General features: G+C 32.9%; 2 protein-coding genes across 2 annotated transcripts; one reads left to right on the top strand and one right to left on the bottom strand.

Annotated features, from left to right (window-relative positions):
- Nucleotides 1–4,366: 4,366 nt before the first annotated feature.
- On the bottom strand, nt 4,367–7,619 carry LOC122610343. Its single transcript, XM_043783338.1, has 3 exons — nt 5,497–7,619; nt 5,329–5,409; nt 4,367–4,967 (listed from the first exon to the last, which is right to left on the bottom strand). Exons 1-3 carry the CDS (start codon nt 7,617–7,619, stop codon nt 4,367–4,369), a joined length of 2,805 nt encoding a protein of 934 aa, XP_043639273.1.
- A 12,111-nt stretch (nt 7,620–19,730) lies between these two features.
- LOC122610342 lies at nt 19,731–22,313 on the top strand. The gene is made up of 2 exons (XM_043783337.1): nt 19,731–21,747; nt 21,844–22,313. The coding sequence occupies exons 1-2, from the start codon at nt 19,731–19,733 to the stop codon at nt 22,311–22,313; spliced, it is 2,487 nt and encodes an 828-aa protein (XP_043639272.1).
- Nucleotides 22,314–25,381: the final 3,068 nt, after the last annotated feature.

The following is a 25,381-nucleotide window of genomic DNA, read 5'->3' as shown; positions in this document are numbered from 1 at the left end:
AACAGTGTTGTTTGAGGAAAATTGTTTGCCATTTTGTTTGGTTTTAAATTTAAAACGATTAAAGGTTTTGGCAATCATAGCAACCAGATCATCATCATCATCCTCATCACATTCATGTGATGCATAATCAGAAATACCAACTTTCATTAGTTCAGCTACTATCTTCTTTACAGAGTCAGACTGATCAATCTCAGAAGATAGTAAGGCAGTATCTTGAGGTTCAGAATAATGAACCAGAGCTGACTTGGTAGATGAATGATTCTTTGCATCTTGCTCAGCCACAGCTCTCTCTGCTTTGTTTTCCTCAGTAAATCTAAAAGCACCATACAGAGAGGCTAAAGTGTGGCTGTGAAGGGTGTTGCCTTGTCTTAACACCATGATCAAATTTTCCCATTTTGAAGGCAAAATATCACAAAATTTTTCAAGCAAAATTTCTTTGTCTTTTGTGAAAACCAAGAGCTTTTAATTGATTGACTAAATTTGTAAACCTAAGATATGTTTCAGTTAAAGACTCATTTGGTAGTGCAAAAAATGCTTCATATTTATTATTCAAAGACACTTTTCTTGTTGTGACGGTTTCCTTTGTTCCTTCAAATTGTGTTAGCAATTCTTCCCACATCAACTTAGAATTATCAATTAAAACAAGAGTGGGTTTCAAACTTTCTGGGACAGCAAAGAGAATCATGTTTTGTAATTTAGAGTCTAGGTCAGCCAAACGATGATCTTCTTCCGACCAATGATCTTTTTCTTTGGGTGTTAACCTAGGGGTCCCATCTTGATTAAAGACTACAGTTGATGCATTCATGGGAACATAAGGACCTTCAACAAGAATGGTGGTCAAGTGTCTTTCAACACCAGCGATGTACTTGAGCATGCATGCCTTCCAAGTAATGAATGTGTCACTATTTCTATTAAATTTAGGTACTGGATTGTTTGGAAAGTGAACATGAACACTGGGTTGAACTGGTGGTGGAGGTGGTGGATTTTGATTCATATTGGCATTTGGGTTAGGGTTCGGTTGTTCGGTTCCAGACATCTTGTAGGATCAAAACAGGTATAACAACTTAATGATTTAACTTGGGAGGCTCTGATACCAAATGTAAGTCCACCTAACAAGATGTACAAAAGATCAAGATATAACAAGATATAAGGTTAGAAAATATTAATCACAAGTTATATCAAGAAACCCGACTGGCAAGTAAATCGAAACTAGATATGACTAGTTAGAATTACGATCCAGATAACGGATAAGAGTAATAAAGTATGATTGCTTGAAACTATATAAATTACTAAATATAATCAAGTATTATGGCAATGAGTCGAGATGTACTTTTCAATGTATTTTATTTATTGCTATAAACAAAATACAAGAGTTGTTGCGGAACAAAGATAATCACACTTGTGAAAATATTTAAACAACCCAGAAATACAAATGATCTATGCTACGAGGAATTACTCGTAAGAATACTTAGAGTAATATCACACGTTGCAATTGCCAAAGTTCCAAGCAATATTGCAAGTGTGAGAAGTCTTATATTTATAGGCAAACATGTCCTGATGACATGGCAGTATGCCGTACAAAATATGGTTGGATGGATTTGTTGGGACAAATCCATAACACGCTTGTTTAAGGTAAAGTATTTAAGTTTCTTTGATGTGACTTGACATACTTTATTCCCAACCTTTTGCTAAAACTTTCCCAATCCCAGGTTGATAGTAATTAACCGGGTAAAGGTAGTTAAAGCTGCAAAAAGACTTTCCTCGTAATCAGTGAAAAAGTGTTGTAAGTACTTTTTCACTGAGCCTCTTCAGATTCAACTTCAGGTAAGATCTTCTATGAGCTCTGCTTCTGAGATGATCTTCTTCTTCAGTTTTCAGTCTTTGACTTTCGTCTGAACGTCTTCAGTGTTGGTTGATTCTGAATCTGAAGTGAAGCTTCAGTGAGCTATATTCTGAATGACTTCAGAATCCTGAGCAAGCTTTCTTCACTGAGCCTCAACTATTTTGAACAAATTATACTTAGTCGATTTTCGACCTAACAAAATATATATATATATAAAAGAATAGCTTTCTTTGAATTTCTTTTTTTTTTTTAGTTTTGTATTTTGCTTTGATTTTTACAATTTCTTTGTAACAGTTTTAATAGTTTTTGAAAACTTTTTTTTTGACATTTTGATTTTTTAAATTTATTTTTTTCTTTTCTACTTTTGGTTATATTAATGCTTGAAAGGGATGAATTTTTAAAATTGATAAGGTTTTTGACTTAGGTTATCCGATGTTGACCATATTTTTGGGAATAAGAATATTATGATAATGTCGTTGTGGTATTGTGATAAAAAGTAAAAAATACAATCGCCACAATGCATGAGATCGTTATTAAGAAAATAACGGTATGACAACACAAGGGATCGTTAATAAACCCAAAACGGTAGGGGCTTATTGTACCATCTAATTGTAAATATATATATATATATATATATGCCCTTACGAGATACTAGATAAATAAAAATACTAATAATAGATCATTGATAATTAACTAAATGTCCATTAACATCACATATCATGCCACATTTTAGACGACTTCCATGAAACGTTTTAAAGGATATGTTATTAGTTTAAGTGAAGAGTATTTAAAGTCAATTGACCAGCTGATTTTCACCCATATATGAAAGATTAAGATATTAAGTGGCTCACACATTTAAATCTGCACTTGCCTCGACCCATATCAATTTGATCCTCCCATTTTAGACAAAGCTAACAGAATTATACAAATATTATCTTATGTAAATTAAAGAGCAATAAAGCAACAAGTCCACTGTACATCACCATGGAAATCAAAAGATCTTATGTAGAAAGTTACTAGATTTTTCTTGTAACAAATTTCTCTCAGAGTATATTATTTTCTTCCAAACAAAACAAAACAAATTTCCCTCCAAACAAAACAACATAATATATTATTTTCTTCACTTCGAGTATCAATACTCTTCAATAAGAACATCCAACATTCCAACTTAGTGACAATGTAATTCCACCTAGACTGAAAAATACTAAATGAATACACACTAAAGTTCCCAACAACAAACCAATTAACCAATATCAAACCCAACTCTATACCATGTACAGAAACATGTGCAGAACAAAACAACCAGTCATATTTCCAAAACAAAAGCAGCTCATCAAGACTAAACCAACACTTACAACCCAAAACCTTCCGTATATATATTCTGTACAATATTCCAAACCACCCAACCAAAATAAAAATATAAGTGATAACTACATGACAGTTGATAATCATAAATAAAATGTAGGAGTGGAAAAATAAAGCTCTAACATACAGAGTATAAAGGTGAAACAGTAACAAAAATCTACAATTTATTGAGTTTTAGCAATCTTTCTTCCTCAACCTCATAGAATTTAGAGGTCGGGGTTTGACGACCCCCATAGAAATCAACAAGTCCACTATACATCACCGTGAAAGTTAAAAGATCTTATGTGATACACCAGATCTGCTGGCCAACTGCAAAAACTTTATGAAAACTAAGCTTCTCGCTACTAAACTATAATCCTCCACATGAAACATAAACATTGACTTCAACAACATGACCATTCTATTGAATCAGATCATCCATCAATAAAGCTAAACTTTTAGAATTTCTTAAGCAATATTCGGACATTGAACTCAACCACAAACCGTGGGGTTTTTCATTAGCGAAGATATTCCATGTAACTCCAAATCGAACCTATCAATTCTAACGAGTAGCAAAAGAGTTTTTGTACCCATTTCAGTTTATCTACTTATGGACAAGTAACTATAGGTTATCAAGGGGCCAAACAAGTAATATAAAAATAATCCACTACAAAAGGGTCAAAGTCGCTCAGATGTTTTGATTATGCATAAAACCTCCTAACGTTTACGTACACATATACTAAAAGTGATAATGATGTACATTTTGCATTCATGGCCAACAAAATACTTATAAATGCAAAATATCAAGTATCTAGGCATTTGGGACGACTTAATTATGTCCTTGAAACAAACAGCATCCTAATCTTTGATAAAAAAAAAAAAAAAATTACTATAAATGTTGGAACCTTTGTGCAGTCAGTCTCCAAAACATATTGATGGTTAAACTTTGAGTTTGTTCTCGAGTTGAGGCTCTTTGGAAATAGGAGTATAACCACCAAACAAATTCTCGAATTCTCTCACTTCAGAATCACAACAAGCTTTAACTTTAGCTTGGTTTAACCTCCTGAACCCATATTAGCTGAAAAGGTTAAGTACTTAAGTTACATAATATATTAGTACAAGAATAAAAACAGTAGTTACCCAAAAAATATGAATTACCATTTATCTTAATAAGGTTACCTAATCATCACCATCTGACTCATCACTTTCAATAGCAGGATTCGAGATATTATTGTCTAGCTCATTCTTGTCTAAATCATCTATATTTGAATCTGAATCAAAATCTTCCATATCATGATCAGAATCATCTATCTCATCATTGATAAAATCATTTGGAGTACCATGAAAAGGCCCAACATCATCATTTTGAACCACTTCTTCTTCAATATCTTCACGAATAAGGTTGACATCTTCTAACAAATTCTCTTCATCATTGTCTTCTGGAATATCCCATAAGTGTCTGTGGTTAACCCTTTCAATCACTTTCCATTGTGAATTTGGTTTAAGTGAATCATTAATATAAAACACTTGTTTGGCTTGATTTGCTAAAATGAAAGGATCATCCTTATAAACATGTCGGGACGTGTCTACGCTTATGAAGTGAGGTTCATATACCACGTGCTTTCTTCGACGGTTAGTGCCAAACCATGTGCATTTGAATATTACAGCACGACAATCTTTTATAAATGACAATTCAATTACCTCATCAATATATCCATAATAGTCATCTTCAACATCATTATGAACTCCTTGGACAGTAACTCCACAATTTTGTGTTCGCCTGCAGTCATCTGTTGAATTAACTATATATTTTACTCCATTCACTATGTATCCCTTGTAAATTGACACTCGATGATCTGGAAGGCAAGACACCGCATATTAACTCCTCATTAATTTGGGATGGATCTTGAGAATAAACCTCGTAAGCCTGATATCAAATTTGTATCATGGTGAAAGTAAGTGAAGTCTGTACATGATCAAAATAAACAATAATTGGTAAAGAACAATAGAATGCAAACATACAAGTAGACATTATGTTAACAAGCAAATTAAAATTACGGTGGACCATCAAGTATATTGCTATAAAATATCACAAAGTAAGTGAATTATAATTGAGTGTAGTTGGTACCCGTTTTGCAAACCAATTCGGGAATGTCGCTTGTTGCATCTTGGAAAAATCTGACAAATCAGGATGTTGACTTTGTAATGAATGTAAGTGTTCTCTGCCAAGTGAATATAAACTATTAATATATTGACATCTAAAAATTAAACACCAAGTATCAACAATAAATAATTAGAAAAAAACTTACTCCAAGTACGGTTGAATTTCTTCACAATTGTTGTAGATAAACCACATTGTTTTTTGCAAATGATCACCCGGAAGGACACAAACTTCTTTCTTCCCAACAGCTCGGCCATTTAATCCAAAAATATCCAATGCAAAGCTTTTACCGTCGTTATATGTTTTTTCTTCATTCTTGCCACGTTTGTAAAACTTTGATTCAACACCTCTTAAATAATGCGAAGAAAATGTCATAGCTTCTTCAACAACATAACCTTCTGCTATCGACCCTTCAGGTTTAGCTTTATTCCTTACATATCTCTTTAAATGGCCAAGGTATCTTTCGATTGGATACATCCACCTTGATTGCACAGGGCCTCCTAAAATTGCCTCTTGAGGAAGATGCACACACAAGTGCACCATGATTGTAAAAAAAGATGGAGGAAATAATCTTTCAAGCTTGCATAAAATGAAAACTATCTCTTTCTGCAACGCTTCTAACTCTGTCACATACAATGTCGCTTCAGTAAGTTTCTTAAAAAACCGAGACAACTCTGTTAATGCATCTCGAATCTGTTTTGTCATAAAAGGACGAATTGCAATAGGAATTATGCGTTGTAGTAAAATGTGGCAATCATGTGATTTAAGCCCATGTATCTTTCCTTGATCAACAATCACATTTTTTTCTAAATTTCCTGCAAATCCATCTGGAAAACGCACAGACTTGACTAGATTACAAAAATGTTTTCTCTCCTCTCGAGTTAAAACGTACGAAGCATGGGGTTTAAGCAAGCGATCATTATTTTTTACTAAGTGAAGCTCTTTACGTATATTCATATCTTCCAAATCCATTCGAGCTTTGTTTGTGTCTTTCGTTTTTCCATCTATGTCTAATAGGGTTCCTAACACGTTCTCACACACATTCTTTTCAACATGCATCACATCAATGTTGTGACGGATTAGCAAATCATGCCAATAAGGGAGTTCAAAGAAGATACTTTTCTTTGACCAATTTGGATCCTCATTGTTCCGTTTTCTTTTAGTTCCTGCATGAGCAGGATGTTTACCATGTTGATGTATATTCATACGTTCCAACTGTCGTAAGCAATCATCTCCGTTGATAGGTTTAGGTGCATCCCTAGTCTCCCTCTTCCCATTAAAGTCTAGTGATTTCCTCCATGAGTGACTGGTTGGAAGAAATCGCCTATGACCCACGTACGCTATTTTATCCCGTATACCTATACTGCAGGCATCATTGTTACATGTTGGACATGCCTTGTATCCACTCGTGGTCCATCCAGACAGATAACCATATGCAGGAAAATCATTGATTGTCCATAAAAGTGCGGCACGCATGTTGAATGTCTTTTTTAACTCACAATCATATGTTTCAACACCCTTATCCCATAAAAGTTTCAACTCATCAATGAGTGGACGCAAAAATACATCAATATTCATTCCCGGTGAATCGCGTCCTGGAATTAACAATGTTAGCATAAATGAAGCATCTACCATAGACTTCCAAGGTGGCATATTGTATGGTATGATCACAACAGGCCACATACTATATGAAATACTCATTGCCCCGAAAGGATTGAAACCATCACTTGCAAGCCCCAAACGAACATTTCTAGGATCATTTGCAAAATCAGGAAACAATGTATCAAAGTGTTTCCATGCCTTTCCGTCTGCTGGATGCCTAAGAACCCCCTCCTCTTTAGTTCTGTTCTGATGGTGCCACAACATATCCTTAGAAGTGTGCCTTGACGCATATAAACGCTTCAGTCTACTTGTGATGGGAAAGTAACGCAAGACTTTAACTGGTTTCTTCTTCCCATTACTCTTTTCTTCATAACGACTAGTGTTGCAACGTGGACAATTTTCTAAATCTTTATTTTCTTCCCAAAATAATGCACAATCATATTTACAAGCATGGATAGATTGGTATCCTAGTCCAAGAGTACATAAATACTTTTTGGCTTGATAATGATTTTTGGGAAAGTTTGCCTCCTTGAAAGCTCGGCTAAATAAATCCAAAATCATATCCATTGCCACATTAGTCATTTTACATGATATCTTTACATTCATCAGCTCCAGTAAGAAGCCCAATACGGCAAACTCATCACATTCCGGGTATAGAGGCTTCTCCATATCAACAAATAACTTTTCTACATTTGGATTTTGGTTTTGTTCCGCACTTCCTTAATGTTTTCAGCTATGCTTTCACCGCCTGTTGGAAACGCATCATCAAGTAACTGTCTTTCACCGTCATCATCTGATTCACTTTCGGTTTGTTCAAACTCACTGTCTGATCCGTCTGATTCATAACCAGGCAAATGCTCACCGTGATATAGCCATACGTCGTATGTTGGATCAAAAGCTTTATGAATTATATGAGTAGCAACAACGGAAGTAACATGTCTTATAAGCATTTACACACTCCTTACATGGACAATGCATATTGCCTTGACTATCAATATATCTTTCACCCATTTTTGCAAAACCTAGTGCTCCATTGATGAACCTTCGATCAAACTTATTAGTGATTTTAGTCCAGCTCTTGTCTAAATTCATTATGAATCCTGGATATCAAAAAAAGATGTTATTCTAAGATATATAACTACATACATTATTGTATCATTTACTAGTGATATCTAAAGTTTTGTATAAGTTATTCTAAAATTATTCAAATTCGCTAACACAAACTGGTCTAATCGTTTTTCTGGTGATTGAGCCTAATAATGTGAGACAATATGTGCAAAGATAACCATCTCTATCTCCAATATAAAAGTCATTTGTTAAACTTCAACTACATTCCTTATAACCATTCTATCGCATAGTTCTGTTAATCTAAAACAAGTAATCCTATTCATACTTAATTACTATTGCAAAGATAACCATCTCTATCTCTAATTTTAGATATATTTATATATTTATACATATACATAAATATATGTAAAATTTGTAACAAATTAATAATTGGCAGACTCAGTTCACATGGCACGCTTATTGATGAAAAAATTATAACTACCGATCGATGTATGTCCCTGTGAGGTGTTAATCGGCTGACTTTTGAGAAATGATGTGGATGAGGTTTCTTTACGGTAGCAGGAGCAGGGAAACAGGGGTTTGGGGATAATAATTAAAAGAAGATGCAAATGGTTAGTTTTAGGTGACAAAAGATCTATGTAAATTATATATCTATGTAAATCGTTATAACTATAAATCATATAAGATCTTATACGGCATTCTCTTTTGAAAAATTTTGTTTAAGTGTTTTTTAATAATAAATTTAAGAATTAAAATAATTTATTGGTCTTAATATATGATACATGTTGAAATAGAATATATATATATATATATATGTAATTTATTATAGTCGTCGTTGTTTATTAAAATAATTTATTTTAGATTAATCGTTTTATTAGTTGTTTTTATAATCTTTATATTATGGTTCCGCCGTTATACGCGAATTACTAAATGAAGTATTTATAATTACGTAATTATTGATAGTTATATATAATACATGTTGAATTAGAATGATATTATTATTAGAAAGTTTTACCTTATTATATTGAAAATAGAACATGATATTCATACAACACATTTTTGCCATCTATAACGAAACCTGCATCATGCAGTTATATTCTGTGTATAAAAATCTATACATTCATTGTAAATGGCAAATTTTTGTTGTAAAATATCACTTCTCATTAAAAATAGCTAGTAAAATATGTATGTCATGTAAACAATTAGTTTATACTATCTAATTAAAAAACCATTTTTTCCCTTAAATTTTCTGCCTTTGAAAAATCAGAACTATCTTTCTCCTTTATTCACTAATTTAGATATCTCAAACTATAATACCCTTAATGAATAATTTACAGTATAAATTTTCCAATACTTAAAATAACTACAATACCATTTTTAACATCAAATACGTTTACATTCACCACCATCGTCGCCCCCATCACCGTCTTCACAGTTGTCACCACCATTAGCTTTTTAAGTACGTAAATAACTACAATACCACCTTTAACATCAATTACGTTTACATTCATCACTATCGTCGCCTCATCACCGTGTCCACCGGTGTCACCACCATTAGCTTTTTAACTACGTCTCAATTTTATATGATTTTTGTGTTTTAGATTCTGGTATATAATTTGCCATCTCATTCATAATGACATTGTGGATATTTATATTTTTGAGTTAAAAAGGATTTAAAAAATTGTAGAGAATTGAACTTCGGTCTTGCGATTTAAAGGAATACATGCCTTCCAATTGAATCATTGAATTAGAAAAAAAAAGAGTATTTTATTTATTTTCATCATTCATCTCTATATAATTAGAAAAGGATGTATTTTTTCTTAAGGGACATTTTTATTAATTCAATTATAATTATTTTTTTTCAAATAAGATTTTTATTATAGTTTATTTAGTTTTTTAAAGTATTTATTATTTATATTAAAAATATATATCATAAAGAATATTTTTATGATTTATATATATATTTATATTTCATTAGTCATGTTTTAACATATTTGACATGTCATATATTTATAAACTATATTTTTATTTTATACATTAGTTGTAATTTAACAGTTTTTAATATCATAAGTTATGAATATATAATGTAACTATCAATTATTGTATTTTTTATGTATATTTTCAGTTAGTCTCATATAACGTATGAGTTTAATCTAGTATATATATATATATTGTAGATTGAAGTATACACCCTTGCCTTTGGAGACAGGTTATGGGTTCAATCCTCATTCCATGCAAAGGTTGGAGGGTCTTTTCTACCATTTAGGTAGATACTGGAAGCAGCCTCTCTACTTAGGTAGAGGTAAGGTCTGTCTACATCTTAACCTCCCCCATACACCGTCGAGGTATTGGGGCTCAAAACCCGCGGAAGGCGGCACAGAGCAGTTACTTACTTACTTACTTTAGATTGAAGTATAGATATACAAGTATTAATGTTGTCATTTAACAAAAATAAAATAATTAAGATTGATCTAATGGTGCAAAATTAAAGATAATTCATCCAAAGGTTCTTATTTATAATTAAGATTTCTCATTTATATATATTCAGATATTGTTATGTATATGTAATTTATAGTTATATTGTTATGTGAATGTTGTATGAAGTTATTGTATTGAGATCTAATCGGAATTATTAAGTTTTATTTTTAGCTAATAATTGTCATAACTAGACATAATTACAATGTTACATGTTAATTTAATTTAGTTTAAAATTAATTTTAAAATTAGTTTATTATTTTCCTTAAAAAATTCAGAAAATGATAATTGTACAATTACTTTTAAAATTTTGATATAAATACATTAAATTTATTTATTTATTAATTAATTTTACATCTATATGATAGGACTTATTATAAGATAGGGCATACTATATCAGGGATGGTAATATACATTAATTAATTTTGCGTAAAGTGTAATCAAAGATAGGGATTGACATGAGACTCATATCGCTCTATACCGATCCAGATATCAATAGTATCGATCGTGAATCAAAAGTCTTATAATAAAGAATTAAATAAATTTATTATAGTTTAGAAGGAACACTAACATAAATGACTAAAAACTTTAATCATAAATGACATATTTATCATAAGTTTAGTACATTTTAAATGGTTTATGTTTACTTGATTAGTACATATTAATAATAAATCATGTATTTATCATAACACGGATCGGTGATCGAGTAAAAGACAACATAGTTGACATTCGATTTTATAGAGCATATTCTACACGTTCTCATTTATATAAACCATATCTATCTATATAAATATTCAAACAATAGTTATCCTAGCATTTTAAAGCCTTCTACAATTTAAAGCTATTTTTAAAAATTGCCACATAGGTCTTTATCCTATGTGGCATCTCTATATTTTTTTTACAATATATAAATCTACAAAATTATATTATCTAAAACTATTAAATTAAATAAAAATAAAATTTATATATAAACAAAATCTTACAAAAATAAAAGTAAAAAATCACATTCTATATCATAATAGAAACCGTATGAATTTAAAATCTATTTTTAAAATTGGAAAATATTTGGTTTTCAAATTATTTATTTCTTAATTTTACTATCCAACATAACCAATATTATATATCACATTGTAATATAGTTTTTTTTATCATTTCCGTGGTGGTGATTTTACGTTTTATAAAAACTATTATCAATTACTAGGTGAATTCAACGTGATTTGAATCATAGATTTGTTCTTTGTAATCTAATTATAATTTGAATTTGGTTTCTAACTATATCTAATTAAAGCTTTTCAACTTTTATGAATTTTATTATTTGATGAAGTAAGTTTTATGAAACTATTTTCTTTGAAAGAGTGATGAAATTCTAATAAGTCACATATCACTTTGCAAAAAATAAAAGATCGTTATGATTTTACATTATATTTACATTTTAACTTCATTTTATGTTCATTAGTATTGCATGAAGTATAATATGTGATAGTTAATATGAATATTTGATAACGTATGTTTTTATATAAATGCAAAGATTTTCATAAATAATAAGAGTTATATTTTGAATTTATCTATTTCAATAAATGTAAAAATTTCCATTTAATGATAATGTAGATTTATATGTACATGCCTAAATAATGTATAATTGTTAAAAGTTATTATAAATATTCATATAACTAAAACAACAGTTTTAAATAACCGCACATCGTGCAGGTAAAAGACCTAGCAATGATATATACAAATAAGTTTTAGTACAATAACTTCAATATCAATAACTATATCTATCTAGAGTATAATATGAAGAAAGAAATGAATGTTAAAAAAAAATGGAAGAAAGAATGGTCTATGCTCGATTGAATTCAAAACCCACTTGACCCTAAAATGAACCCTTACGCCAATACATGTATGCATCGAGATGACACGGTCGACACAGATTAGTAGAAAATTTTAGATTTCATTACACTTATCAACTAACTATAGGTGATTTATTTCTATTTTATTTTTTTCGATTTTAATAATATAAAATGATTAAAAATAAAATATATGTTAAAACTTTGTGTTGATTAATTAAATAAAAACTATAGAATGATTATTCTATATAAGCAAAACCAAAAAGTAGTCTTTTCACCGTCACTAACTCCATATATAAAAATATATAATATAACAATAAGGTCATATACTATTATATTATCTTTAAAAAAAATAATTGAGTGGCATATGCATAAAGGAAAGCTGCGTACGATTTACCTTTCTATGAACCCTAAAAAATTGAGAGGGAACACCAAAAAATTGAGAGGGAAAAACAAGAGTAAATCCTAAAAATTGAAAGATCTCAATCAATTAGCCTCCATGGATTTCGGGATTTCCTTTTTATTCTCGGTCCTTCACATAGAAAAACCCTTGATTTACTATTTTATTTCACCACAATTCATCCTTCAACCATCTTTCTTTCAACCGCTATTCAGAATCAATTTGAAGATTACGGTAGTTTCTTCTTCACTTTTACAACAATTTTTTTGTGTTTAATTTGTTAGTGTGTCGATTTTGGTTTATGATTGTTTTATGCTGTTACTATTACTGTTGTTATGCTTTTTGACATGGGGCAGATTAAAAACCTATATATGATTTTATTTAAATTACTCTTATTATGATGATAACAGTAATTATCAAAAAGTTATGACTTTATAACTCAGAGTTATTTAGTTGATTAAAAACCTTGTTATGATTTTATTTTAAGTACTCTTATTACGATGATAATAGTAATTATTAAAAATTTATGACTCACATTTATTTGGTTGATTAAGAAGCTTGTTATGATTTTATTTTAATTACTCTTGTTATGACGAAAATGTAGGTTTTTACTTCATTCTGTATTTGTATAAAATGGAATACATGTCTTTACTAGTTGCACATGTTTTATGATACACAGACTCAAAGAAAAAAATGAATCTGAGCTCCTATATATGATTTGATGTTACCCCTAAAATGGAAACGGATCGACATATGATTAAAAATGAAATTTAAGAGGGTAAATCTATATATCAAACTGTGATCATGTAGAATGATACCTCTGGCTTGTGAGTAAGGATTTAGTTGCGGATCATTTTCCATCTATTGTCACAATGCATCGCCCTATTACTGTTGTTTACTAATTATTTATTTTTAGTTGAGATCTAAACAACAGAATGTGGATATTTATGGTGCTTATGATGGTTACGCCTCTTACAAGAAAGAGAGCTCAAGCAGACTGCCCCATTCTTGATGGAAGCCCAGTAGCAAAAAAACCCACTCGTAAGCGCATTACCTGTTTGTCAAAGACTACACCTAGTGGTAAGGTTCCCTTTTTTTTTTCTAAATTCTTTCAATTAGTTGTATTACTTTTATTATAAAATTAGACTAGTCGGTGTAAGTATTTAAAGTGAATCCTTTTGTCATTCCAATATCTTCTTGTTTTTTTTACTTAATTATTCTAGTAATATGAAAGCTTTGGAGTGAAGCAGCTTTTTAATTCCAATTGTATTTCACCATTCCATCATTTTAAAAACCATGTTCGATCAACATCTTAATGGGTGGACTGGTAGTCTACTAAAAAAGTCAAATTATTGTTATCATTGATCTTATTATTGGCTTTTTTTGTTTCTTTTTTGTTTAAAAATTTTCCCGATTACTAGAAACTGGAATGTTTAGTTTTCATCATATTTGCTTAGGTTTTCATAGTTTTAGTTAAACTTGCATGCTATATAATGTCAGGAACTCTAGTCGATATTTGATTTTTAATTCTGAGTTACTCTATTTACAGTATCATGTATGCAGTTCATAAGAACTTAGATGGAACGTGCAATTAGTATATCTTACTCGTCCACCACATTCTAATAGGTTTCACAATTTTATATTTATATATGTAAATTTCTATAAGGATCTATCGTCTTACAGTTTTGCTCTTTGGCTATTTCAATTAGTTTCTATAGAAGCACCTATTTCTCGTAATGTTATTGCTGAAGACCCACTGGTTGGAGAAGCAAGCAATGCGGAGTCTGCCCCTAAAGAAGAACCAAATAATGATCGAGTCGCACCTGTACAGTCAAATGTACAAGAAGTTGCTGGTCAACCTCCTGAAGAATCTATTAATGAACCCAAAAAACGCAAGCAAAATACAAACAAAAAGTTGATAAAGACTTTAGGTTGTTTGCCTAATGGTACCAAAGTTTCCTTGGAAATGGCTAAAGGCACAAAGGCCTTCGTTGGGCCCTCAGCAACAAAATTTGCGACTGAATGTGGAATTATTATTCGCAATGTTTGTTCAATGGAGTATCATAGATGGGACTCAATTCCGCAAGATCATAAAACTTTGATGTATGAAAAATTACAAGTAAGTTGTTTATATTTTCAATTTGGATGTACAGTTTCATATTTTGTTACTCATTGCAATTTCAATTCTACTACTAAGATATGTATGAAATCCAGGGAAAGTTCGAGTTGTTACGGACAGATTTGAAATTTATGGACTATGTGGATGCTTGACTACGTGAACATTGGAAATGCTACCGAGGTGAATTGAGTAATCACTGGAAGAGTGTTGGAGGGAAAAACAATCCTGAGTTGGCAAGAAAAAAAATTAAACATGGCTGTCATCCAGATAACTGGATCACATGTGCAAATATTGGGAACTGGAAAAAACCTGGGTGAGTGTGCTTACTTTATTTTATAAATCTAAATACCTATGCGTTAACTTCTTTTTTCCCTTTTTTTTTTTCATTTTACAAACCATGATACACTTTCAATTTTTGATTTTCTAGAATTATAGTGATAAGATGGAAGGTAACAGACAAAAGAAGGTTAATGTAAGTAGGGGGCCTCTCGTTCGATAGCCAATCTTGTACACTCAATGGTAAGGTCTACACTTTAATAGATTACATTACAGTACTTCTGTAGTTCTAATGGACGAATATTTGTTTTTTTCTTTTCTAGTTCTAATTCTAGTGGAAGAATATTAAGGTTGTTGATTAGCAACTTTTGAATACTCTGTACAATATAGTAATAAAGCGTAAATGACATAGTTGGCCCTTTCAGATTACCAACATATCAAAAAGATAGTACTACAGTAGTATTACATGCAACAAACTTTGTTAAAATTATTACACGTTTTACTTGCATGAATGAATATTTATTTGACTAAAAAATCACAAAAATACTTTGTTCATTTCATCTTATTTTTTCTTCATCGGTATATCAAAACTTAATCAGCCAGATTTATAATATAATATTCATAAAGCTTTAAGTTAACTTTTAAACATATGAGTTATGTTGATTTATCATTTTTCATATATAAATTATAGTTTTGATAGATAAAATATAACTTTGAACTAATTTACTATCATTTAAATTGTACATGTTTGTCTACATGAAAAAGTGTATTGCTAGTTTGTGTTGTCTTTTGAAATTTGCTATTAATTCATATTGGTGTTTTTTTTTTCGGGGTTAGTCTGTTAAGGTGAAGTTTAGTTTCCCAGTAATGTAATGAATCTAAGATTGCTACTTGATTTAGTTTCTTGTATGCCCGGTTTAGGTGTATTTTTCTACATGCTGATATCATTTGTTTTTTTTATAGTAATGTTACTTAGTTGATCTATCTGCTTGGTTTTTCTTCGAGTAGTATAACTCTTTGGTCTATAAATGAAACACTTTTAGCAATTTGTTTGCAGATTAAATTAGTTGATCTATACATTGGTTTTCTTACAGTAGTATAATTCTTTGGTCTATAAATGAAACACTTTTAGCAATTTGTTTGCAAATTAAATGTTTGTGATTTGAATATTTGGTTAATGAGTTGTGCTTGTTTGAGTTTAATTTAAAATCACGTTTTTGCAAGAAAACAATGTCTATTTAGTTATTTTTATGTTTCTTGATTTGAACTTCAGCTAATTACATCTTCATGTGTGTTTCATTATTTCTGATTAAACAAGGCTGTAAATAATAAATAGACAGTTGATATGTTCATATTACCAATTGGTATTATCTTTATTAGTTATATTAATAAGATATGGTTTCAGACAAATACGGAGACCCAAACGCCGCCTAGTCCGCTCAAGGTTTATTATGAGTTGCATTATAAAAAACCGAAGGACGAGAACGGAGACGGATGGCTAAATGATGATGCACGAAGGGAATATGTAAGCACTTTTTTTTAAAAGCATTTAATTATAAAAAATGATATTGGGTGCAACTATGGTTTAATCTTGTTTCCATATATTCCATGATGGTAGGAAAATATTTGTAAGCATAAACAGATGGCTCTTGATAAATTAAAAGATGAAGGAACCCTTATTACTACTGATATGGAGCACGATATTGAGAGACAAGCCATAAAAAGTGTCTGTGGTCGGAAGAAGACAATACAATCAGGATGGGAGGTGGGTGTCGAGCTTGTGATGAGGAAAAAAGATTATTGGATGAAAGAGTTACCTGAATCATCGCAACAAGCTGACTCAACGTCTCAACAAAAGTTAGCTAAGATGGAAGAATTGAGAAAAAAGGTTAGTGAACACGAACGGAATATACGTAAATATGAGAAAATGGAAAAATTCATGAGAGAAAAATTTCCAGACTTTGAAGTTGATGGTGATGATGATGAATTCACCGATAGTGATATCTAGGATGTTGAAATTTATTTCTATTGAACTTGGTTTTATTTTTAAATCTATTGAATAGTAAACTCGTGTTATTTCAATTGGTGGTTACTATTTTAAAGAAATATTGTTATTATTGTCGTTTATGGTTTGGAGTTTTATATAATCTTGCAAGGGACATGTATGCGTGTTGAATGGGGACTAAAAGTAGTTGAATTAATTTCTAGTTTGTAGTAGATAAATAATGAATTTGGGTTTTTTTGAGACTGAATTAAATGTTATGCTGTATTAATTAACATATATTTTAAAACTAATTTTCAGTCACTGGGAAAAAAATAGGGACTAAATTCATTTGTTTTCTGAGACTAATAATTAGTCTTAAAAACCGTTTACATGATACTGATTCAAGACTAAATTTTAGTCTTTCAAATAAGCAATTCATGGACTGAAGAAGTTTAATTTTGTGACTAATAATCAGTTTGTAGAGCCGTTTATTAAAAACTGGTTTTGTGACAATTAGAAACTAGTTTTTAGCTCTAAAGGTAACAATTTAAGGACTGAAATAATCTGAATTTTGGGACTATTAATTAGTTTTTAAAGCCTTATATTGCAGACTGATTTGAAACTAAATTTCAGTCACCAAAAATAGCAAATCAAAGACTGAAATCATCTAGATTTTGTGACTAACAATCAGTCTTTAAAGTCTATCATCGGGGACTAATCTAAAACTGAATTTCAGTCTTAAAAAAAGCAAATTAAAGACTGAAAGTGTTTCTTATTGGGACTAATTCTTAGTTTTTAAAATTTTCTAACAAAGACTGATTAGGTGACCACTTGAAACTAATTTCTAGTCTTCAAAAGTAGCAACTTAAGGACTGAAATTTTTTGGATTCCGGGACTATTAATTAGTCTTTAAATCCCTTTATTAGAGACTAATTTGGTATGGTAATCTATAAAGAAACCAAAGCTATTAGGGACTAAAAACAATGTTTTATGGACCAATTTTTTGTTCCTAAACCTATATATTAGTAACTGATCTAACACAGTTTTTGCGACTGACTTTCATTTGCCGATAAAATGCATCAGGGACTAAAATAACATGGTACCAGTCTATAGAAATAAGGACTAAATTTTTTTTATTTGGAGACTGATCTCTTGTCCTTTTTGGTTCGATACAACAGGGACTGATTTTCAGTTTATAACCCCACTTTTCGTAACTAAGCTGTAGTAACTAATTAGTAACTAGCAAAATTAGTCTTTGTTACACCATTGGTAACTCATCATGGTGTATCGGAGACTGATTTTTCAGTCTCTGAAAGCCTTTTTTTTTGTAGTGGGTATGCTATGCTTTGAGATGTATTGATTGTGCATGTTTGTATGGCTTGTTCATCTAGTTCACTAGACTCTTTAAGTTGCCATGTCACGTGCACGTTTAAGTGCCCAAACATAAAAGATGTATATGTGTTAGTTGTTTAGGTTGTGTAAACACCTAAACCATATGATATGTAAAAATCGAGCTCGTAATCTAGATGTGAAAGTGTTAAGCTTAACCCGTACTTGCCCTTGCCCGGCGGGTGCGTAGATGTGGTTTCTCGGGTGGCTCCTTGCAACATGGTCTAAGATGTGAAGAGTAATACGGGAGGTCTGACCCGCCCCATTTGTCATAGAACATACGGATTACTACTGGATTTGCTTGTCATTCCTTACCGACATTGATGGACAGCCGTAAGGTTAATCTATCTAGTCGGGTGTGACTTATGTTACACTTAAAAGATGTTTAGATATAATATGTGAAGATGTTAAATATGACTAGGCACCTTTAGGATGTTATATCCTATGAGAAAGATGTTTAATACAAAGATGTGATGTATGTATTGATATGTGCCTTAATAATGTAATACGACTCTTATATAATGTTTTAATTGGACTAATGCTTTCTAAACCTTGTGTATTCTTACTTAGCTAATTCGTTAGCTAACACTTGTTTCTTGAAATGTGTTGTTCCCTCAGGTTTAGCAAACTTATGATCGTTGATGAATAAAGAGCGAGACATGGGTAGATAACAAATGAAGATGACTGTAGTTTACCCACAGTGGCTGCTCCTTTTAGACATTTGAACTATGTTTTGCTATTTAAGACTTGTAAAGACTTTGTTATCAGTTGTTTAATGTTGGGCGACCGATGGATTTCCATTTAGACTTGTTTCAATGATATGACAAGTGACACCCTTTAATGAATAAACCAAACTGAATTTATTGGTTTGGACTTTTAAATGTTTGCTCCGCTTTCTTTAACACCGTAAGGTGAAAATTTTTGGAAATCCTTGTTTTTAAATGATGGGTGTTACAAGTTGGTATTAGAGAAATGGTTTAAGTGAACCAAGAACTATAGGTTTACCATAGGAATTGGACTTAAACCGATAGTGGACATGTAGAGCTTAAGTGGGTATGCTTAGCCATTAGAATGAAATGCTTTAGTACCGGTTTGGGACTGAGTGAGGGTGTAGATTAAGGCATGAATGTGTTTATATGTTGCTAAAAAATTTATGTTAAGTAGCCTTAATCTCTTTGTTGTCACTTTAACCTTTGCTAACCGACATCATTGCATTGTAGACATCATGGTTAACACTCGTACTAACAGTCGACGTGAGAGAGCAGCTCCAAGCAATGGCCAAACTGATCAGAATGGGGCTAGAAATGGTGTTGATCAAAGGCCCCCTCGAAGGCCAGTCCCGGGTGTACAACTCACTAGGTCAGAAATTGATCGGGCAAACCCATTGATCGAGCAGATTCCTACCCGAGCTGAAATGAATGAAGAATTGAGGGTCATTCGAGCTCTTTTGTTGAGAAATGAAGAAGAGTTGGCTCAAATGAGAGCTGAAAAGGAAGCTAGCTTGCATCGGGATGAGCGTACTGATGGAAACTATTCCAACCGCTCAAACCGTGTTGAGCCATCTGTTGTAAAGTCGTTGGTTGCTCCTGAAAATGTTATTGCTGAGCCGAATGGTGGAGTGAATGTAATGGAGCCTCAAGTTGTGGTTGCTCCTCATGTTAATAATTTTAAATATGAGAGCTTTAAGAAGTGTGGTGGTAAGGAGTTTGATGGTACACTTGATGCAGTGGGTGCTATGGAATGGCTTGCTGATACTGAGGTGGTTTTTGCTTCATGCTATTGTCCAGATAATATGAAAGTGTTATGTGCTACTCGTATGTTGACAAAGAATGTTCGCATCTGGTGGAGATCGGCTATTGTTTCATTGAATCCCGAGGTACTTGCTGCTATGCGTTGGGGTACATACAAGGAAAAGTTCATGGAAGAATATGTGGGCACTCGTGAGATGAGGTTGATTGAGAAAGAATTCAGAGCTTTGACCGCTAAGCCAGGTGCCATAGGTGAGTATGCCCGTTCATTTACAGAAAAGCTTCAGTTTGTAGGTCGTATGGTACCTAGAGAGATTGATCAGATCAAAGCTTACTGTGATGGCCTTCCTGCTAGCTATCGTGGACTTTGTAGGCAACATACTACGTTGTCTGCTGCTATTAAGGAATCTAAGAGATTGGATGATGATTTCAAGTCTGAAAAAGTGGTTGATAAAGCTGATGATAAGAAGTCCGGATTCAAGAGAAGGTTCAATGGGTCTTCGAATACTAATAAGAAGTTTAAAAGTGGGTCTTCCTCGAATAGAGATAAGGATAAGAAGAAGAATAGTACATGGTGTTCAACATGTAAGTCATATCATGATGGTCCATGTTCCGAAAAGACCAAGAGATGTGATAAGTGTGGTAACACAGGTCATGCCACAGCTGTTTGCAAGGACAAGACTCGTTGCTGTAAGTGTAAAGAAACAGGTCATTTAATTGCTGATTGTCCACAGATGAAGAATGATGGTAAGAATGTAGCTGCTCCAAAACCAAAAGTTCGTGCTCTTCAGATGACAGTTGAAGCTACTAAGGACAACGATGAGGTAGTAAGCGGTATCTTTCTTGTTAATTCAAAACCTGCTTCTGTTCTTTTTGATTCGGGTGCAAATAGGTCTTTTGTGTCTACACTGATTGCTCCTAAGCTTGAAAGAGTTACTACTCCCCTTGATTGTTCTATAGAAGTAGAGGTTACTAACGGTACTATTAGTGATATATGTGAGGGTTACGATGATTGTTCTATTGAAATTGAAGGTCGTTCCTTTTTGGTTCATTTATTGCCTACTACTTTTGCTGGCTTTGATATAGTGATAGGCATGGACTGGTTGTATCAAAATGATGCTACCATTATATGTTCTCAAAAGATCGTGCGTTTCTCTACTCTGGATGGTAAAGTCATTTCTGTTCAGAAGAAAGGGAGTATAAAGATCATTAATTTGATGAAGGCTCTCAATTGCATTCTACATGATAAGAGTCACTACCTTGCCTATGTTATTGATGCACGAAAGGAGAAGTCCCCTATTCCTAATGTTGATGTAGTTTCTGAATTTTCTGATGTCTTTCCAGATGATCTTCCCGGTATTCCTCCCGACCGAGAGGTCACTTTTCAGATTGATCTCGTACCCGGTGCTACTCCTGTTGCAAAAGCACCATATCGTTTAGCTCCTACGGAAATGAAAGAGTTAATGTCACAACTTCAAGAGCTACTTGACAAAGGTTTTATTCAACCTAGTTCCTCGCCTTGGGGAGCTCCGGTTCTCTTTGTTAAAAAGAAAGATGGCACTATGCGCATGTGCTTCTTACTTCTCTAAGATCGATTTACGGTCTGGTTATCATCAATTAAAAGTAAAAAGGAAGATGTGGCCAAAATAGCTTTTCGTACACGATATGGGCACTATGAGTTTCTTGTTATGCTATTTGGGTTGACAAATGCTCCTGCCGCTTTTATGGATTTAATGAATCGGGTGTGCCGCCCATTCTTAGATCATTTTGTGATTGTTTTTATTGATGATATCTTGATTTTTTCTAAGTCAAAAGAAGAGCATCGTGAGCACTTAAGAGCCGTTCTTGAGGTTCTTAGGGAGAAGAAGTTATATGCTAAATTCTCAAAGTGCGAATTTTGGCTTCGAGAAGTTCAATTTCCCAGGCATGTCATCTCATCTGAAGGTACTAAAGTTGATCCCGCAAAGATTGAAGCTGTCTCTAAATGGGAACATCCAAAGACACCTACGGAAATCAAGAGTTTCCTTGGTTTAGCAGGCTATTACCGAAGGTTCATTTAAGATTTCTCTCGTATAGCTAAGCCCATGACCGAATTGACCAAGAAAGGGGTGAAGTTTGTGTGGGCTGAAGCACAAGAAAAAGCTTTTCAAACGTTAAAGGCCAAGTATAGATGCAAATTCGTTGTGACAATCGCAACATAGATTTGATTATCGTTTATGTTTTAAGAATTATATTTGTAATCATTTAAATAAGAACTTGTGTTGGCATTTGATGATTACGTGTGAACTTCAATATTATATCTGTTTGTGTTTTGTATTGTGTTTGTGTGTTATGTATTGTTTTGCAGGTACAAGAACATAGAATCAAGGTTTATAAGTGTCATAGAATACTTAAACGATAATTGGATGTTATGTACGAGCCAAGCATGTCCCTCGTGCTGACATCATCAGTACATGGGATTACCCTCGTGCTGACGTCAGCACGATGTGGATTGGTTTATTGTTAATTCGGGCCTAATACATCGATTAAGGCCTAAGCCCACACGAACCAATACTCTTCTAGTATAAATACAAACCTAATCTACGAAATTAGGGAGATCTTTTGAGGGAATTTTTCACGAATTTATGAATTAAGGCAAATTGTAGCTCGTGTGATCTCCAACACGAACTACAAGCTCGTGCACATCCTTAGGTTGATTAATTGCTTATTAATCAGCAAAAGGCAATAGCAATCTAGTTATCTCAAGAGGATTCCGCACTCTTGACATAACGAATCACATCTTATTACGATCCACGCAACAATAGGGTACCTTACAAGTGGTATCAGATCCCTAAGGTTGATTACCAGAAGGTGTAAGATCGTTTGATTTGCTATTGATTGCAAATTCGTTTCGAAATTCATGATTTTCAGCTAGTTCGTGCTCTTCTTCGTGTGACACTTCGTGCTTATGTCAGCACGAAGTAGACTCTGCTTAGTGCTTACGTCATCACCTACTTCGTGCCTGTACTTCGTGTCACGTGATATTTGTGTGACTTTGTGTAGAACCTCGTGTCACGTGTCATTCGTGTGACCAGTCTCGTGCCACGTATACACGAACCATATTACATAGTAACTTTTTCGATTCTCGAAATGACTACTATTCTAGCTGCCGTAAATTCACCAAATGCCCTACTCATCAGCCAGATGATCATGCACGATCATGAGGTTGGTCGAGGTAATACACCTCCAAAGCTTTTCCGTATGGAAAATTATTGGATGTGGAAGAGACGATTTGAAGACTACATTCGTCTCACTGATATGGACATGTGGCTTGTGATAACTCAAGGTTTTGATTGGCCTTCTTATGAGAAGAATGGAATGATCGGTAGGTATACTTATGTTGATGACATTTCCAAGAAGAGAATTGAAGATCAAATTAAGAACTTCGTGATACCTGAAGGTATGACAACTGAGGACTTTGTTGCATACATGGCAGATTGCAAGGCTGCAGATCAGAAGGTATCTTGTTCTTTGCTTTCTATTGTTGACGTTTATAAAATGGTGTCAGATTTGAAACTTGAGGTGTTAAGACTTAAAGAAGAATTAATTAGTTCAACTACTGAAAATGTTATCCTTAAAAAGGAAAGTAATGTGTCTAAAGATTCCGATTTACTTCTACAAGGTCACCAGCAAACTGAATTAGATTTTAATTCAGATGAAGTAATATACTATACTTTGAAAGACTGTGATACAGTTTTCTATGATAGAGAAGTATCTATAACTAGGATTGAACCTAAGTCAATGATAAATAAAGTTTGGTGTGTGGAAAATAAAGAAGTATGGTTAGCTGAACAAATTCCATATAAGGATAGACATTATGCTCCTTTTAAACTAGCAAGAACTTTGGAAGAAGCAATACAGACGCTTGATACCATAAATGAAATGAAGGAGTATGGTATACCAATCCCTGAAATAGAATATGGTCAATCTAGAAAACAACAAGCAAAGAAGTGTTATACTTGTCGTGATAGAGGTCATATAGCTATTGAATGTCCAAATAAGAGGTCAAGAATCCTAAGAATGACAGTCAAGTCAAGTCAAAGGATGTTGGTGATATTCCTAATACTAAAGGGAAGGGTAAATTAGTTGAACAAGTAGCTTCACCACAGTTTATGAGTGCATATAAAAGAGACTATTATGAGGGGTATGCTAAAAGATATCCTGATAATAAAAATGCACAAAATTATGTTAAGTTACTTAAATCGTTATCATATGGCGAGTCTGATGTGATAGATCAAGGGATTAATTTCAATAGATCTAAGGCACCAAAACGACAGGGACCTTCACAGAATACTACTTTTAGTAGTGGAAGTCCGAGTCATTCTCATACACCTCAAAGGAGTAATTCACCTAGGAAGATGGCTCAACAAAATCGATCACCTCCTTCTAGAATTAATAGTTCATCTAAATTCTATGATCGATTAGGGAGTCAACCTAGATTTGGTACTCACTCACCAAGGAATTCTCCTCCTAAGACTCGTTTCACTTCACCTAACAAACAGTCTTTGACACCATCTTCTTCCAAGGCTCCATTACAGAGCGATGGATATTGGACCGAATTAATCATTAGAGATGAATTCGGAAAACCTAAGCCTCAAAAGGTTTGGGTTCCCTTCAGAAACTAACCATCTTATTGTATGATGTGTAGGGAGAACCAAGGAAGCCTATCAGTCTTTGGTATGTTGACAGTGGATGCTCTCGGCACATGACAGGGGACAAGAATGTGTTGTCCAATTATGAAGATGTAAATGGTTCTTATGTTAGTTTCGCAGGTCCCAAGGGCGGCAACATCTCGGGCCAAGGTGATGTTGTCAATGGGAAGATTACGCTGAAGAAAGTCAATTATCTGGAACAATTAGCACTATTGAGTGTTTCTCAGATTTGTGACAAGGGTAACAATGTCCATTTTACTGAGAAAGAAGCACATATATTGAAACCAGGATATGTTATTCCTGAAGCCTGGATCATGCTAAAAGCTCCTAGGAAGAGAGACATCTATGGCTTTGTGTTAGGTGTTGATGATCCAAAGGAGTCTGTTTGCTTGTTATCGAAAGCAAACGAATATGAATCTTTACTATGGCATAGAAGA

Source organism: Erigeron canadensis, chromosome 8 (genome assembly GCF_010389155.1).
Source record: "Erigeron canadensis isolate Cc75 chromosome 8, C_canadensis_v1, whole genome shotgun sequence".
Classification (NCBI taxonomy): domain Eukaryota; kingdom Viridiplantae; phylum Streptophyta; class Magnoliopsida; order Asterales; family Asteraceae; genus Erigeron; species Erigeron canadensis.
This window is presented reverse-complemented; position numbering and strand designations above follow the sequence as displayed.